This window comes from Hyperoodon ampullatus (assembly GCF_949752795.1).
Source record: "Hyperoodon ampullatus genome assembly, chromosome: 12".
NCBI classification, from domain to species: Eukaryota; Metazoa; Chordata; class Mammalia; order Artiodactyla; family Ziphiidae; genus Hyperoodon; species Hyperoodon ampullatus.
In genome coordinates this window covers 8,163,986-8,181,917 of record NC_136925.1, presented here as the reverse complement: position 1 = coordinate 8,181,917, position 17,932 = coordinate 8,163,986, and the positions used below count along the sequence as shown (strand labels likewise).

General features: G+C 40.5%; 1 protein-coding gene across 3 annotated transcripts in view; it reads left to right on the top strand.

Moving 5' to 3' along the window:
* The window catches only part of CD109 (CD109 molecule), a gene marked incomplete at its 5' end in the record, with an annotated part of 117,048 nt that overhangs the window by 87,965 nt on the left and 11,151 nt on the right, over positions 1 to 17,932 (top strand). For 2 of the 3 annotated variants that reach the window (XM_079716527.1, XM_079716525.1), the window contains 7 exons: positions 2,049 to 2,225; positions 9,944 to 10,025; positions 12,667 to 12,895; positions 13,449 to 13,614; positions 15,310 to 15,500; positions 15,987 to 16,142; positions 17,146 to 17,211. In XM_079716527.1, the coding sequence (XP_079572653.1) occupies positions 2,049 to 2,225; positions 9,944 to 10,025; positions 12,667 to 12,895; positions 13,449 to 13,614; positions 15,310 to 15,500; positions 15,987 to 16,142; positions 17,146 to 17,211 (1,067 nt within the window). The remainder of the gene's footprint in view (positions 1 to 2,048; positions 2,226 to 9,943; positions 10,026 to 12,666; positions 12,896 to 13,448; positions 13,615 to 15,309; positions 15,501 to 15,986; positions 16,143 to 17,145; positions 17,212 to 17,932) is intronic. The other variant, XM_079716526.1, reaches the window with a different exon arrangement.

Here is a 17,932-nt window from a genome sequence, read left to right as displayed (position 1 = left end):
TCTTCAAGGTGCCTGTGAATCACCTGGGGAGCTTGTGTGAAGGCAGATTCTGGCTTGGTAGGCCTGGGGTGGGGCCTTGGATTCTGCATTTCTAACAAGCTCCCAGGTGATGCTTCTGGTGTGCAGACCACTCTTTTGAGTAGCCAGACCACACCATCGTATGGTTGTTCTGCCTCTGTGGCTCTCGACCACTGGTGAATATCCCTTCTGCGGAGCTTTGGAAATACACAAATATCTGGGATCCACTCTCGAGCTATTCAGTCAGAATCTCCTGGGCTGTGGCTAGGGCATGTATGATTTGAAAAGGTTCCACGAGTGCTTCTGGTAACCAGAGGTTGAGGACCACCGCCTCTAGCAGTTCCCTGTGCAGACACAAGTACCCTTTACAGTTTGAAGCTACCCACTGACTTCGTCACCCTCTCCTAGTTACCTTCTGGTAACCCCAAAGTCCTTTCAACTATTAGACAGAGCTGCCACACAAATGGTTTATTTATGTGGTTGTGCTTTGCAAATAACTGAAAGAAATATTTAGATGAATGACATCTAAATATCGGGTTGGCCAAAAGGTTCGTTAGGGTTTTTCCGTAAGATGTTAACGAAACTTTCTGGCCAACCCAATAGTTTAGATCTTTGAGGTGTCAGGACCTAAGGCACTTTTTCAGAGGTTCTTTTAAATCTCCCCTGCAAGTGTCATGCTTTTTATTATAACCTCAAACAACCAGTTCCTCTAGAGAAGACTTTTTTGGGAGACTTAGATATAATTCTTAAAAAGAATTAAATAAGCTTTCTATTTAGGGGAATACATTCTGCCTAAGAACCTCCCACAGTGGCAGGATGCTGGGAGATGATGTGGTACACACGCACACACACACGCACACACACGGAGGGAAGAAGCCTTGAAGTTGGAGTGTGTACCATCTCTCCTTATGTTGGAATGAGTCTGCTATTGTTATTGAAGTGCTCTGAGGTTTAATTTTGAAGCTTGATTTAAATAATGGTTTTTCAGGTGTTATTTTTATATGGTATTTATATATTAAAAAAAACCTATTTGGTAGCCCAGATGTGTGAATATTAGCTTGCTTCTGTGGATTTTGAGAGTCTAAGTTTATGTTCACTTTGAATATTAAAAACATAACCTGCAGTAGTAATAAAAATAAAAAAACATAACCTGCAGTGGTATTTATTTCTCTGTGTTAATATCTAAAGTTTGAGACATCGTACGCTAGCATGGCTGCAGCCTACCCACCTGAAGATCTTCCTCTATTTTTTGGATTCATTTTTTTTGGAGCAGATTTTTACTAGGTATTTGGACTTGGAATGGTGTAAGTTTCTAAAATAAACCACATTGATGAATATTCTTCTCTATACAGTTCAACCGTAATGAGGTCAGAATTAGAACTCAGCCTTTACATTTCTAAATTCTTACTTATTTTCTTGAGTGATGGTGTTAGACTGTGGTTAGAGGAAGGTGGGTAAGCGTGTGTTTTGTTTAACTTTATATTGCTAACTTTGAAGAATATTTTTAATCCTTTTGATCCTGAGATTTATCGAAACGCTTATGCTTGTTAGTTCTACTTTGTTGTTGATAAATAGAGCACATTGAAAAATACCACAACCCTGCCCTGAAAAACATCATTTCTCAAGCATTTGTAGTGTATTAGTAAGGAAATCAAAATAAAGTTCTATTTATGTGAAGAATATTAATAATAAAACATTTCTTTCCCATGTAAGAATGATGGTTTCCTAATGCAATTCCTGACATTTTTGTTCAGAAATTTTATTTTAAACTTGCTTTTTGCTTATATGTACTGTATCTTTGAGCTAAGAGTCTCCTAATTTGTCACATAATCTACAAGTTCAGTACCACGGTATTGTCATTTATCTGACCAGTCTTCCTAAAAGCTTGATGTAAAGTTTCTATGAATACTATGTTCCACGCAGTGGAACAGTAATATTGCTTCAGTGTCAGATGCTTTCTGCCCTCAGTGTCACCAGGAGGTACAGTTGCTGAGGATTTGCTGAATGTAATGAATATCTTGTGCTTTCAGGAGATATTCTTGGTTCTTCCATCAGTGGCTTAGCCTCACTGATTCGAATGCCTTATGGCTGTGGCGAACAGAACATGATAAATTTTGCTCCAAATATTTATGTTTTGGATTACCTGACTAAAAAGAAACAACTGACTGAGAATTTAAAAGAAAAAGCCCTTTCATTTATGAGGCAAGGTAAGCATTTTAGAAACATACTTTTCTTTGTAAAAATACATTTATTCTTTTCTTTTTTCATTTTCGGTCAGAGTTGACTCTAGACCGTATTTCAAAATAGACAGATTTTTGTCTTTGCTCTGTGCTTGTGGCACTAGATGGTGTGGAATGTGCTAGAAGTGTGAGCAGTGGGACGCTGCCGCCACTCGTCCTCAGCTCAGGGCTCACTGATGGCTGCTAAGATGTTTGTTAAGGATTTTGTTCCTGGAGGGGTTTGTATTTTCATAAGGGATTGGAAATTTAAAGCCACTTAAAGATGTGAAGGAATGAGTATTCATTCCACATTTCTAGAGCATCTCTTAGGGCCAGGGTCAGTTCCAGTGCTGAGGAAGCAGCAAGTCAGGCCTTTCCTCCCAGGGAAGTCCCTGTTCAGTGGAGAAAGTCCACTGGTAAACACACGAGGCTTCCTGTGGTGGGGACCTTCTCAGCACATTTAACATTTCAAGTAGTTGGGGGGGTTAGGAGAGAAGGGTGTGTATGGGGGCCCCTGCTGGCCACTCGGGAAACACCACACCGGTGAGGACTCTGCCCTGGCTCCTGGAGAGGCTGATACTGTTTGCAGACACCAGGCTCTGTGTCTACAAGTTGCTAATAACAACAGATAACATCGGTTGATGCTTACTGTGTGGCAGGCAGTGTTCTAAGCACCTTACATAATATCTCACTTACAGGTCACAATCAGTATGGTTATCATATTTCAAGTATGTAAATACAGGAGCTTCTTTTTCCAAGTTTGGTTATAATTAAGTTTAAGCAGTGGTACCAGGGGCTCTGTTTGGTACAGTGTGTGCCACGCTAAAATCAGGTGAGATCTTTGCACATTGCCATATATTTAAAGAGATGAGTAAAAAATATTTTCACAGTTTAATTCAGCCAGCACCTTTTTAAGACAAGATTCTGACTTGTATTTGAAACTTAGTTTGGCTAGTTTCAGGTAGGGAGTATGTAGGACCTAGACTGGTGCTTTATAACTTGATACACATTCTTTGGGATATTTTAATAAAATAAAGTAAAATATTTTAGAAAATGCCATTGATTGCATATTTTATATGCTTTATGAACTATCATGTTGGCTTATCAAATATCAATGCTTTAAAGAGACAGAATACATTTTATAGTTTGAACCATTTAAGGAACAATAATTCATGCCTTAAAAATAATTTGAGTTTCTGTCCTAGACACTTTGCTCTGGGTTAGTAGATGCCCTAAAAAATGAACAGTCCAAATCCTCAGTATCTGTTTTCTTTAAAAGGAGCGCTGGTCCCCAGGCCCATCCTGGCGAGGTAGGTGCCAGAATGCAATTTCAAAGCATCCCTGCACTGCTTGGGAGCCGTCATCACATCTGCTGGTTGTTCGAAGGCACAGAGCAGCCAGAGGGCAGGAAAAGCTTTGTGGGCAGAATGAAGAGCGCTGCAGCCGTGAGGTGGGCGATTCCCACCAGGGGAGCGGCAGAGCCGTGGTTACAGCGCCGGCGGTGGAGACCAGGAAGCCTGGGCTCTGAACCCTGCCTCCTGCTCTGGGCTGGTTTCCCCAGCCTCGTCTTTCCACCTATAAGACATGGGTAAATAAGTAGCCACTTCTTAGGGCTGTTTTGAAGACTACATGAGGTGTTTTAACACAGAGTAAATGCCCAGTAACTGTCAGCTATAATATGGTTAGTGGCATCTAACTAGGGAGATAGGGTCTAAAGTCAGCAAGTAAATTCTGTCCGTTCTACCTCTAAAAACAAGTGGGAAATTTCCCCACTCTCTCCACCCCAGGCTGATCGATCTACTCTGACTTGCCATTGCTGACCTGGCTACTCCAGCAGCTTCCTAAATAGACCCTTTGCCAATATACTCCTTCAATACAGGCTCTGCATATTTTATAGTAAAAGGGATCTTTTGATAATGTCAAAATCACATCACTTCCTTAAATTCTCCAGTGGGTTCCTCGCCTGGGCCTGCAAAGCCCTGAGTGAATGCCAGGCCCCATCTTTCACCTCACCTGAAGCTGCCCCCTCAGGGCTCTGTCAGCCTGCGTCTGGCATGCTCTCAGCTCCATGGCGCTGAGGGCCTTTCCACCTGTCCTGCCTTCTGGATGCTCTTCCCCCAGATCTTCCCAGGGCTGGTTCCTTCTCATCATCCAGGTGGTGTTTTCCTCAAAGTGGCCTTCCCCGACCTTCTAGCAGCTCTCACTTAAATTATTCCATTGTGTATTCTTCATCACACTTAACATTATTTAAAATGTTCTTGATTTTCTGTTATCTGACTGTCTCCTGCCCTAGAAGGTAAGTGCCCTGACAGAGGGGACTGTGTTGAATCCCTTCTTCATGGGATCACCATATGGGCCCCTCAGCAAGTGCAGAATGGGTGAATGCATTCTTATCAATATTAACTTCTTTGGGCTTTAGGTTGATCGTCCTAATGTGGAGATTGGGTCTAGAAGATCTCTCCGGTGTTTCCACGATGCATGGTTGTTTCTAAACACCAAAGTTTCTCCTTGGCTCTGGAACGTTTTCATGAGCTAGGAAATGTGACCTGAGGTTTCAGCGTGTTACCTTTTGAGCTGGTGAAATGGCTGATGGGAATCAGTCCAGTGAGCTCCTCAAAATGTATCTTTTCACATTGCAGAACTAAATTATATTTCAAAGTAGTGGACAAAAACTTCTCAGTGTAATGATTTTCATTATGAAATCAGTGTCTCATTTCAGAGACTCTGTTTTTTCTTTTGCTATCACATTTTCCAAAGTTTTTTTTTTTCAAATATACTGCAATTGTTTTTATTTTTTAAGGAATTAAAGTGGCTTTGGCGCAAGTCATGATTTATATTACTTAAATGTCAGTTATGAACAGCGCATGGTTTTCCTTAAATCATGCTTGGCCCAGGAGCCCAGTAACCTAACTTATTGTTTTTCTGGTCAAAACAATAGCTACATCATTGAATGAAGTGTCTTTGTCACTGTCAAAAAGAAAAATAGAACCATAACATGGAAACTGTTTTTGATAAGGACTAGAAATCCCAGACCTGTTAATTGGAGATTTAAACCACTTGTTTTTCTCAAATATTTAGATTGCAGTGCATGTGGCTCAGTTTTTCAAGTAAGACTCAGACCAAACTTAGTTGAAAACACATTATATTTTCTCTATTGGAATAAAAACAGGAAAAAAGTAGTTTCCAGAATTCTGATGCTGCATTTGGCCATCAAAAGAATGGCTAGAGGCAATAGTGAACATGCTAAAAAAGAAAATGTTGGTGAAGTTCTCACTTTCCATTTCATGTCAGAGAGAGTAAGGAAGTTGATGACAAATACTCTTCTTTTAGTACAGAGAATATTTTTATCAGCTTTTAACCAGAGAAAGTGATTGATACAGCCACAAGCAGCCAATTTTACTTCATTTATTTGTATGCAATTTTGACACTTGTGGTAAACTAAGTCAAATTATGTTTAGAATGTTAGTTTTCTATGCGTTTCTATGAGTGGTACTTGCCTCTTTATTATGATAAATTGTAAATATTTTCCATTCATGGCTATTTGAAAGAAAATTCACGACCCACTAAGTATGTATCTTGTCTCCTTATAAACAACATTTCATGAATCATTATATGAAATTTTTGAAGTGTCTGTTAATTCTGATTATGTTGTTACTTTGTAACTCAGGAGCTATTCATAAGACTATGAACTTGAAGGCCATACTCTATAATTTCCTCATAAACTTTTGGAGAAAAACATCTTTTTGCCCATCTCATCTATCATGATGAAGTCTCCAATTTAGGTGATTACCCTGGAACACTGAATTATTGTACTAACAGTAAACCTTATAGCTGAGCTAGCTGTCTGCTTCTCTTTTTTTTTGCTGTACGCGGGTCTCTCACTGTTGTGGCCTCTCCCGTTGCGGAGCACAGGCTCCGGACGCGCAGGCTCAGCGGCCATGGCTCACGGGCCCAGCCACTCCGCGGCATGTGGGATCTTCCCGGACTGGGGCACGAACCCGTGTCCCCCTGCATCGGCAGGTGGACTCTCAACCACTGCGCCACCAGGGAAGCCCTGTCTGCTTCTCTTATGGAACTGGATGACTTGGAGGACAAGCAGCCGAGGGTTCTCTAATGATGCAGGTCTGGCTTAAGACAAGGAAGGACGCCTCACAGGGGACCTACTTGGTTTAGGTTCCCTTCTGTTTTGCCCAGGGAGAAGAGCTGGAGGTTTGGATTTTCAGTTTCATGTAAACCAGCTCAGGAAACGTACTCCATACCTGGAGACTGTCTGCAAGTCCTCCTCCTCCTCTGGGCTCTCCGCTCCTGGTGGAAGAACTGTGCTAATTGTTGATATTAATGGCAACTCTTGGAGGGCAGCCAGCTGAGGGGTAATTTCCATAAACACTGATCTCATCTCCATGATCTCATCTCTCTGAAGGTTTTACAATAACTCATACTTGGAACTGCCATTGTTGATGTGATTCAGGGCCTTGGAGGCACTAGGTCCTCACCTAAGGTTGGTCCATCTTCCCACAGAAGCACGTCCTCTAGCGATGGAGGGACCTGGAGCTTCGCTTCCCCTCCTCCTATACCAGATCGAGTTCACAGGTGAACTCTGCTACCTGGTAGATTTACTCCTGAATTGGAAATTGAGGGAGAATGTCTTGGCCTCTTTTGCTCACTTCCTTTGTGAACATTAGAAAATTACTCTGCTTCTCTGTGATCCTTGACCAGCCCTGACAAAGGAAGAGATGATATGTTGTGTTTTTTTCATGGTTAACTAAAACATGTTAGAGTGAACTAAGGTCGTGTTAATGGTGGCTGTCATTTAATTTTTTCCATTCTTGTTTGTTTTACTTTTTGAATATGTAAAACATTAACATGCTTCCAAAAGTCAAACTTATTCTAAAAGGTGTATGCAAAGGGGTCTCGTTCCCTCTCAGATCCCTTCTCCCTGCCCTCTGGGGGTAACGTTCTGCGTTACTTTCTTGTTTAGATTCTCTCCCTCTCTCTTTCTTTTTCTCTGTTAGCAGAAATTAACGTATGTTTTTTAATTTTCTCTTTTTCTTACACAAAAGGTAGTACACTATGTGTGCTATTTTAGACTTTGCCTTTTTCACTTAACAGTATCTTCAGGAAATGGCTCTTCATCAGCTCAGAGAGAGTCCTCATTCTTTGCCACAGCTGCATAGTACTCCGTTGTACACGTGTACCACAGTTGATTCAACCCGTCTCCAATTTGGCGGCATTTAGGTAGTTTCCAGTGTTTCTGCAATTACAAATAATGCTGCAATCAATCGTCTTCTGCATATATATTTTTGTGTTGTTGGAGGGATATCTTCAGATATATCCTTAGAAGTAGGATTACTGGGTCAAAAGGTATAGACATTCTACTGCACAGGAGTTGTACCATTTGGAATTCCCTCTAGCAATGGATGAGTACTGGTTTCCTTACAGTGTCCCCAACAGGATGAATGGTCAAGCTTTTGAATCTTTGCTAAAGTGATGGGTAAGAAATGGTATCTCAATATGTAGTTTTACTTTGCATTTCACCTATTATGAAGTTGAACATTTCTTCCTATCTTAAGGTCTGTCTTTCTCTCTTTGTTTTTTGTGAAATGTCTGTACTTGTCTTTTGTCCATTTTTTCTCTATAGGAGTTTTTATCTTTTCCTCTAAATTAAAAAAATTTTTTATATAATCTATAGTGAAGATATATAGTATTAATATATAAAAACATATACATAGACTTGTATAGTATTAATGTTAGGAAGATTAGCCATTTATCCATCTTATATGTTGCAAATGTTTTCCTTTAATTTGTCATCTGTTTTTCAACTTTGTTTATAGTGTTTTGCCATGGAAAAGTTTGAAACAATTTTTTTGTAGTCAGTTATTTTTTCTTAAAAATTTCTTTAAAATTTTTCTTAAAAATTCTTAAAAATTTGGTGGTTAGAAAGTCTTTTTCTACACCTATGTTACGGAGCGATATCTGTTGTTTACTGAGAGAATGTAAAAGGTACTGTGCGAAGGACTTTTCGTATATTAATCATTGAAAGAGCTCTATGAATTAGTAGGAAGCAGCAGCTTTGGAGACAAATTGACCTTGGCTAGTGCCTTACTTCAATACCTATGAGCTGTGTGACCTTGCACATGATATATTCTAAGTTCAGGTCTCTTCATCTCTAAAAAGTGGATAATAATAGCCTCTACATCATAGAGTTGTGGAATTACCTGAGTTAATACCTGAAAATGGCTTTGAGCAGTTCCTGACACCTAGTCACAGTTGGATAAAAGTTGGCTGGTTAGTTACCATGCTGTAATATTTCAGTTTTAAACATAAAGAGTATAACCTAACGCTCCCTTCTTCAAATTAAGAAAATTCTCTCATCACTTAAATGCTGTTTACACCTCTTTTACCATAGGTCTTAAAGATCACCGTGAAACAGTGTCTTGTTTTTTATGCATTTTGTCTTACTGTAGCTTAAATCAGATACTCAGATCTGGCTGGGGTTTCTTGTGGAAAGGCTCAATGAGAAAAGTTTGGGACCTGGCAAGAGCAAATTAATGAATTTTAAATGACTAATGCTCATATTTTGTTAGTCAAATATGAATAATTAATTATAGTTATTGATGCTTCTAAAATGTGGTATTCATAAAGTAAAATTTTTTTTGTTACTAGAGTTTATTGGGGATTGAATTCAACATTTCACCAGTGTTTATGGTTGCTAAGCACTACATGGCCATGCTGCTGGTTTCATTCTGTGTGCCCTCCCCTCCTATAGTAGAATCCTGTAGTTTTCAGGAAGAATTCTTGGTTATCAGAGAATTACTGATAAAGCCTTGAGTTGGAAATGTTTTTGACTCCTGCTTAGGCTTACTTTTTAATGATAAATTATGGCTAATATCATTTTTAGCGAGTTGGTTTGTTGGGCTTGTCTGGTGACTCTTTCAGTGTTTGGCCTATGATTTCGTCACTGGACTTTGAGACCTGCGTGCATTGCTTTGCAAATATGAAACATCTGCCTCTATTTGCAACCATTTATTTGCAAATATGAAACATCTGCTTTTATTAAAGCAGATCTATGAGCCATAAGCCCTCCCCAATTTAGTTCTATACTGAGACTTCATTACCACCACCATGTTCTTTTTATTTAGTGAGAACTTAGAGTTGACGTTTGGGCAGACCGGTCAGTTTGGGGGTTTACCTCAGTTGGTCATGACCAAAAACTTCTAGAGCCACTGTCTTAGATTATTTAGCAATTTTCTCCCTTCTGCTGGTGGTCTAAGAATAGAAAGTATTTTTACTTCTCGTTTTAGCTTTAAATTTTAATTATGATACTGTAGCTATTATTTTTCTTAGGTAGCAAACAATTTTAGATGACTAAGCATTGAAACCATTGTAGTTAACACTACAGAGTTAAATACTCTGCTTTTTAATTTACTTGCTTTTGAATGGATAAAATTGTTGTCTGTGTGACGGTATTCTTCTGACTTTATTCCAATTTGGGGCTATCGTAGTTCTTATTTTATGCATTCTACTTGAAAAGTCCTGATGTTCTTAATCTCCCACAGCACATGATATAGAAAATATTCATCGTTAGTTGATTTCATGTCTTCTTTCCCATTCTCTGCCCATGTTTCCTCAATATGAAGTCATAATTAGAAACTTCCATTCATTGCAACTTGATTACATTGATTATCTGTCTATTTTGGTGTCTTCAGGTTACCAGAGAGAACTTCTCTATCAGAGGGAAGATGGCTCTTTCAGTGCTTTTGGGAATGATGACCCTTCTGGGAGCACTTGGTAAGTGTTTTTTGCTAATGGAACAAATCCATGTCACCGAATGGGCTCTCACTAGGTCACGATGGCCATGAAATTGACAGATGTGTCTCTGTATCAGATTGGAGGCTGCTTTTTCCATAGCCTGGCTTTAAAAGATTCTCCTTTTTAAATATGGTTTTAAAACACTAGTACATCAGATGTTTTTATTTAGAAAAGATAAGTCATAAATCCTCCTCTTTTTTGGTGGGAAAAGCAGCAATAAATTATGATGATGGTGCAGCTGGTAAGAAAAATTGGTTAGAAATACGGAGTATTGTGACATAGGTCTTTTTTTTTTTTTTTTTTTTTTGCGGTACGCGGGCCTCTCACTGTTGTGGCCTCTCCTGTTGTGGAGCGCAGGCTCAGTGGCCATGGCTCACGAGCCTAGCCGCTCCGTGGCATGTGGGATTTTCCGGGACCGGGTCACGAACCCGTGTTCCCTGCATTGGCAGGCGGACTCTCAACCACTGCGCCACCAGGGAAGCACGACATAGGTCTTTTTTTAATCGGACACAATCAACACTAATTTTGTATTAATACAGACAATGTAGTTTTTTTTTTTTTTTTGAAGTGTTGGGTCTTCGTTTCTGTGCGAGGGCTCTCTCCAGTTGTGGCAAGCGGGGGCCACTCTTCATCGTGGTGCGCGGGCTTCTCACTATCGCGGCCTCTCTTGTTGCGGAGCACAGGCTCCAGACGCGCAGGCTCAGTAGTTGTGGCTCACGGGCCTAGTTGCACCGTGGCATATGGGATCCTCCCAGACCAGGGCTCAAACCCGTGTCCCCTGCATTGGCAGGCAGATTCTCAACCACTGCGCCACCAGGGAAGCCCCAATGTAGTTTCTTTAAGGTTATTTTTTGTGCATAAACAGTGATGAGGTTAAGTAATGAACCTCCAGAGTTTCCTCCAGAATGAAATCTCCATATGGCTGATTTTGGATGATTACTCTCTCCTTGTACTATCTTCAAGTTCATTTTTCACTCAGAAAAAGATTGGCTAATTGTATCAGTAGAGTTAGATAAGGTGTGCCGTGGTAACAACCCTCTAAATCTCAGTGGTTTATTAACGAAGGTTGTGCTCATGCTGCGTTTCCACTGTGGCTCAGCAGGGGGCTCTGCAGTCTTTGTTTCAGCCACCAACTCACCCTGAGCCTCTAGGCTTGCTGCAGCCTGGGGACAGAAGGCTGGAGTATCCAGCAGTGGCAGTTAGAAGCTTCAGACCAGTATAAGATTTCTTGTCACTTTACCATGACCGGAGCTGGCCCCATGGCCATGCCTAACTTCAAGCGGGCAAGGAAGTGAATTCTTCTGCATACCCAAAGTGAAAGAGAACTGCATCATATTGAATATTAGTAATGTTTGCCACACTAAATATTTTATAGGATGAAACAGATCTGCTTCACATTTTCTTTTGGCACGAGTCAGGATGTAGATCCATAAATAGAACGGTTTCAGTGTTTTATTGCTTGATGTTCTTTTCACCTCAGTATTTAGTGTTCTGTAGCAGACATTGACATACTTTTTCTTTAAAGGGTCAGATAGTAAATATGCTAGGCATTGCAGGCCCCATAGAGCCTCTGTTGCATATTTTTCCTTTTTCCCTCCACCCTTGCTTTCTTTCTTTTTTTAAAAAAAATAAATGTATTTATTTATTTTTGGCTGCATTGGGTCTTCGTTGCTGCACGCAGGTTTTCTCTAGTTGTGACGAGCTGGGGCTACTCTTCGTTGCGGTGCGCAGGCTTCTCATTGCGGTGGCTTCTCGTTGCGGAGCACAGGCTCTAGGCATGCGGGCTTCAGTAGTTGTGGCACATGGGCTCAGTAGTTGTGGCTCACGGACTCTAGAGCGCAGGCTCAGTAGTTGTGGCTCACGGGCTTAGTTGCTCCATGGCATGTGGGATCTTCCTGGGCCAGGGATCGAACCCATGTCCCTTGCATTGGCAAGCAGATTCTTAACCACTGCACCACCAGGGAAGTCTCCACCCTCACTATCTTTCTCCATTTAAAAACTGTTCTTAGGTGGAGGTTGGGGGCTGTGCAGTGGGGAGAGGCACATATAAATAGACTGTGGGCTGTGTTTGGCGCAGACAGATTTGGCCTACAGGCTGTAATTTGCTGATTCCTGTCCTATAGGAGAGAAAATATCCATTTCTTCTACTCAAAAGCACAACAGTTTGATTGTGAACTAAACATACTTCATCCGCTGCTTTAGGGTTGAGCTAAGTGTGTGATGAGATCTTCCTTGGGAAATACCTGGAACAGTCCAAAGATGAATAACCTTGGACAGTTTATTTAACTCTCTCTGAGTTTCGAATTCTCAACCTTTAAAATCAAGAGGCTGGATTAGATGATTTCCAAGTTCTTTACCAACTCTGCTCTTTTGTGAGTTGACCTGGAATTTCCCAGCCACACGCAAGGGGAAACCGTGCCCACTGGCCCAGCTGAGTTGTTCACTTTGTTGTCTCTTTATCGTCTTTCTTCCTTTTGCTCTCTCTTCAGTGATTGGCCCTTTGGTGAATCTTCTGATGGGGGAAAAGGGTTGTTGTTATTGTTGGTGTTTTCTTGCTCAGTGTAATTTGGAGGACTGTATAAAGTGTATTTTATGTAATTTTTCCCCCCTTTTCACCAAGGTTGTCAGCTTTTGTTTTAAGATGTTTCCTTGAAGCTGATCCTTACATAGATATTGATGAGAATGTGTTACACAGAGCATATACTTGGCTCAAAGGACATCAAAAATCCAATGGTGAATTTTGGGAGCCAGGAAGAGTGATCCACAGCGAGCTTCAAGGTGGCAATAAAAGTCCAGTAACCCTTACGGCTTATATTGTGACTTCTCTCCTGGGATATAAAAAGTATCAGGTATTTAATCTTTAATAAATAATGGGTGGAAAATCACAAGCAAGGTAGGTCTTGATGGGTCAAATACATGTCTGGAAACTTAAAGGATTTTGCAATATTCCATCACATTTGAAGTCTCGAATTTGAGTAGTCTTTTGCTTTGTATTTGTGGCCACATTCCAAAGGCTGAGAATATATAGTTTCCCCTCAATTTAGAGCTTCAGCACCTGAGGTCATATAAGAGAGGTATCTTTCTCAGGCTATATTGTATGCCCTCATCTTAGTTCGTGATAGACAATGGGAGAAACATTAGCAAAAGCTCCACTTCTCTTTTTATTCCCTCTACGGAATGGTGCCTATTTGCTTGTAGAACCTGAAAAGCAATGTTATTTTTAAAATACATGGCAGATCATTAAATGTCAGTGATCAGGGGTGATTTCCACTGCCTAGGACAAAGTCAGGTGCTTAATAGACACTGAAATTGTTTTTGAATGAATGTTTGAAAATACTTTTTATTTAAATATGTTGGTGACAGGTTATTTTGAATAGTAAAATATACATTTTTTCTTTTCAGCCTAATAGTGATGTGCAGGAGTCTATCAACTTTTTGGAGTCTGAATTCGATAGAGGAATTTCAGACAATTACACCCTGGCTCTTGTAACTTATGCGCTGTCATCTGTGAGAAGCCCTAAAGCCAAGGACGCTCTGAATATGCTGACTTGGAGAGCAGAACAAGACGGTAATGTGTGCAACCCGTTCTGCATTATGAAATATGTAAATGATGTGAGAAAGTTCTGTACACCAGGTGCGAAGTTGATTACATTTATATCTTCTGAATGGGATGAAAATGAGATGCAAGTAAGATCAGAAAGGGTTGACATGGCCATCCTGCTGCTACTCTCCCCAAGAGTTTTCTAGAGAACTTGGGGCCTTGGGTTTTTCCTTCTTTTAGATATGTTCTGCCATGTGTCAGTTACCCTGATGCCATTTCTGGCTTGGTGGCCTTGAGTGCTCATTAAGGCCTTGGTCTTTGGAGAGACTTGGGCTCAAATTCTGGTTCTGTTACTTACCTTTAGGAGCTTTAGTTTCCCTGTCTGTAAAATGAGAGTAACACCTGCTTTAGGGTTGCTGTGAGGATTAAATGAGATAATGTGCAGGGCTTACCATGTGGCAGGTGTTCGAAAATGTGAATTAAAACGCTAACAGAAATGCAAATGTCAAAAAATGCTGTTAGTGAGCTGTATGACTTTTTAATCATACAGCTGCTTATGGGCTACAAGAGGACAAAAAGTACAGATGTTATTACTTTCCAAATGGCCTCTGTGTGGCAGAGGGGCTGGTTGGGCAGAATGAATTTTAGGTCATGTCAGTTTATTTAAAGCTCTGTTAATTCAAGAAGGGGTAATTATGGAAGGTGCTTAGAGACTTCTGAGACTGTAAAACATAGTGTGTTATTATTAGCAGTAAGCTAGAGTACATCCTTCTTACCTGTTTCAGTGCTGGGGACTAGAAGATGACTGCATCGAGGCTGAAGTAGTCCTTGACATTTCTGCTTCTCTGCTTGGCTAAGCGGTAGTTATTTCACATTCCACTGAGGTGTAGTCATCATCTAAATAGTAATATTTGAGGGCTTCCCTGGTGGCGCAGTGTTTGAGAGTCCGCCTGCCGATGCAGGGGACATGGGTTCGTGCCCCGGTCTGGGAAGATCCCACATGCCGCGGAGCAGCTGGGCCCGTGAGCCATGGCCGCTGAGCCTGTGCGTCTGGAGCCTGTGCTCCGCAATGGGAGAGGCCACAGCAGTGAGAGGCCCGCGTACTGAAAAAAAAAAAAAGTAATATTTGAGAGAATGGGGAAGGGGTACCACGTAGCATGTTCATCTGGGGGCTAGCAGGAATATCTCTAGGAAGGTTGTTAGGCTGGCCAGGGTCCCTCATTGTTTCTTGGAGTCTTGGATTTTGAACTTATAACACCAACTTTCAGATAATGAAAAAAGGAGTCTTTCCCGTTAGGGCTGGTTAAGGGCAGATTCCCAGAACAGGGTTCTTTCCCATGTGTCCTAATATATTTTGGGATGGTCTGGAAGAGTATGGTTTAAAAAAATAATAATTTATAGCTTTTTGGTCTTGAGCCAAACATGTGGAATTTCTCTTGGGAAAATATTTTTATCAAAATGTCCTCAAATATAAGTAAAAGGACAAGGATGAAATTTTATAAGTTTTAATAGTTTAAGAAGTGACATGTAAGTACATGTTTGTGTGTGTGTGTGTGTGTGTGTGAATATACGTATATTTGCTTGGTATCAATATACACATGTATAGAAATATGTATACTTTTATGCTACTCAAGGAGAACTTGGACCAGTGTAGGAATGTTTAATGGTATCAAGTGTAATTTTTCTGTATTCGGCCAGACCATTACTACTTTTCTCCCGCAGGAGGCATGCAATTCTGGGTGTCATCAGTGTCCAAACTTCCTGAATCCTGGCAACCAAGCTCCCTGGATATTGAAGTTGCAGCCTATGCACTGCTCTCACACTTCCTGCAGCATCAGATTTCTGAGGGAATCCCGGTTATGAGGTGGCTAAGCAGGCAGAGAAATAGCTTGGGAGGTTTTGCATCTACCCAGGTGAGTGATGATCACTTTAAATTTCTTTATAAAAATAATTATATATATATATGTAAAGCTATTTATAAAATTAAATCTCTCTCTCTATATATATGTGGTTGCTGTATTTTATGACTTCATAAAATTACATGACAGTTAAAAAGTTTAGTAACTTAAATCAAAGGTTTAAGTTACTAATTTTAATTTTTTCTCATCTTTGATATAAACATCGTATCTGATACCCATATGGGATAAATTAGTTCCCTGTCTCACTAGCCATTTGTCATCTCTGGTATCCGGTACAATAGGAGCTCAGTTCTAGTCAGCGGATGTTTTCTGAGTCTTCCCTGGACTCCAGGTCAAGCAGATTCAAAGGTGAATCGAGGAGAGATCCACTCCCAAGGAAGGTGGATGAGTGTGCAGTGGTATCCTAAACATGACTGAAATTTACTCTTTGGCAGCCTTAATATAGCCTTATGTGCACACATCTTTTTCTTTTCCCAACAGGACACCATTGTGGCCTTGAAGGCCCTGTCTGAGTTTGCAGCCCTAATGAACACAGAGGAGACAAATATCCAAGTGACCATGGTGGGGTCCAGTTCACCGAGTCCTGTGAAGTTTGTGATTAGCACACAGAACCGCTTTCTCCTCCAGACGGCTGAGGTGTGGACAAGGGCGTGCCTCTCCGAATGTCTGTGTAGATGATTCCTTCTGCTGGAGTACTGCTCTATTTCCTTTCTGTTGACTTCAGCAAAGACTTGTTCCCAGAGCTCTGTGCTGGCAGGAAGGAGTACCCTCCTTTAGTTGAATTTGCCGAGCTGGGGAAGGGAGGAGGGGTTGAGAACTTTGGACAGATTTGGAAAAGGAGAAAACATGGGCCCTGTCTTACGGGGAGAGGAATGAATACCCGTTGAGCTCCTATTCTTTGCAGGCCCTGGGCCAGATTTCTTTACATGTGCTATTGCATTTACTTCTCAGACCAAGTACCTTTATCCCCACTGTACATATTATAAAACTGAGGCTAAGAGAGTTTAGCTAACTCTCCCAAGATCATGGTGCTACTAACAGTAGATCTAGGATTTGAACCCATGATTTTGAAGACCATATTCCTTTAGGCTTCACCACATGTCCTCTTAGGTGAATTGATAGAACCAGTAGTAGAACTCTTTCTTTAAAATGGAATAAAGGGCTATGCTAGACCGTAACTTTTTTCCCTTGGTTAACCTTGTAGGAAGTTGGGGGTAATGGGTGAAAGCAGTAACTTTAAGGCTAGAACCTGAGGGAGAGGGGTGATGGCAAAGGAAAAAGAAGGAGTAGTGTTGGTCCCAGTCAGTGATGGGGTGCCATTGTGTTCTCAGGAAGGCCAGCGACTTAGATGCTGAGGGAGACTTGAGGAGGGAGGGATGACTTCCATTTCTTGTCTTTCATGCTTCAGCCCCTACAGAAGGGCAGACCTGTCCACAGCACTAATGTGCACTTCCTCTGCCTTCACCCCCTTATCTGGTTGACCCATAACTTTTGACACGTGAGGCGTGTAAAGTTCTTAGGACTTTAGAGTGCACACAGCTTACACTCCCAGTGAGGAATAACGGTGATCTCTTGTGCTGGTTGGAAGGACCTAGATATGGACAATTAGCCTTATTCACCTTTTTCCACCTTTATTCAGCTTGCTGTGGTACAGCCAACTGTAGTTAATATTTCTGCAAGCGGTTTTGGATTTGCTATTTGTCAGGTATGTAATAATGTTTATTTTTGTTTCATTAAATAGGACTTGCTCTACTAATTCTTTGGTTTGGGGCACTGCTAAATCTTTAACTTAGATGATATAAAATTCTTAACGATTTATTTCTGTGACTTAGGCAAAATAAATCACTATCTTTAACAAAAAGTGTTGGAGATGTTACTAGCTAGTGAGTAGACAGCAACTATATAGTTTGATAATCTATAGTTTGATAATATTTCTTGAGTATTATATGCTTTTTGAAGTAAGGATTAAAATCCTCCAATATGATTCATGTAAATTGTTGGGAACTCCCACCGTTTTTTGGTAAAAATACAGCTTAGAAATTGTAATGCTGGGTAGAGTTTCTACTGTGACTTGATAACCATATAGCATTTTACTTACCATTTCTTAATATTCATTTAACAATATAAAGGTCAACATGGTATTATAAGTAATTGACTTGAAGATAGGAAATGTGTCCCTTTGCTGTAAAATTGTATATTATAGTAAATAAAACAATTAGAGCATGATATGTTCAGTGCTCTAGGAAGAAAAGCTAAAGAAATCTACCCTTTATGGTGTAACTGGGATACAGTAAAATGGAAGTAGTATGTAAAATACTGAATGGAAGTTATTATGCTTAATAATACATGAAAATCATGGGGACCTAAAACCATGTTATTGGGATACAAAATAATATGTGATAGTACTAAAAAAGATTATGTGCTTG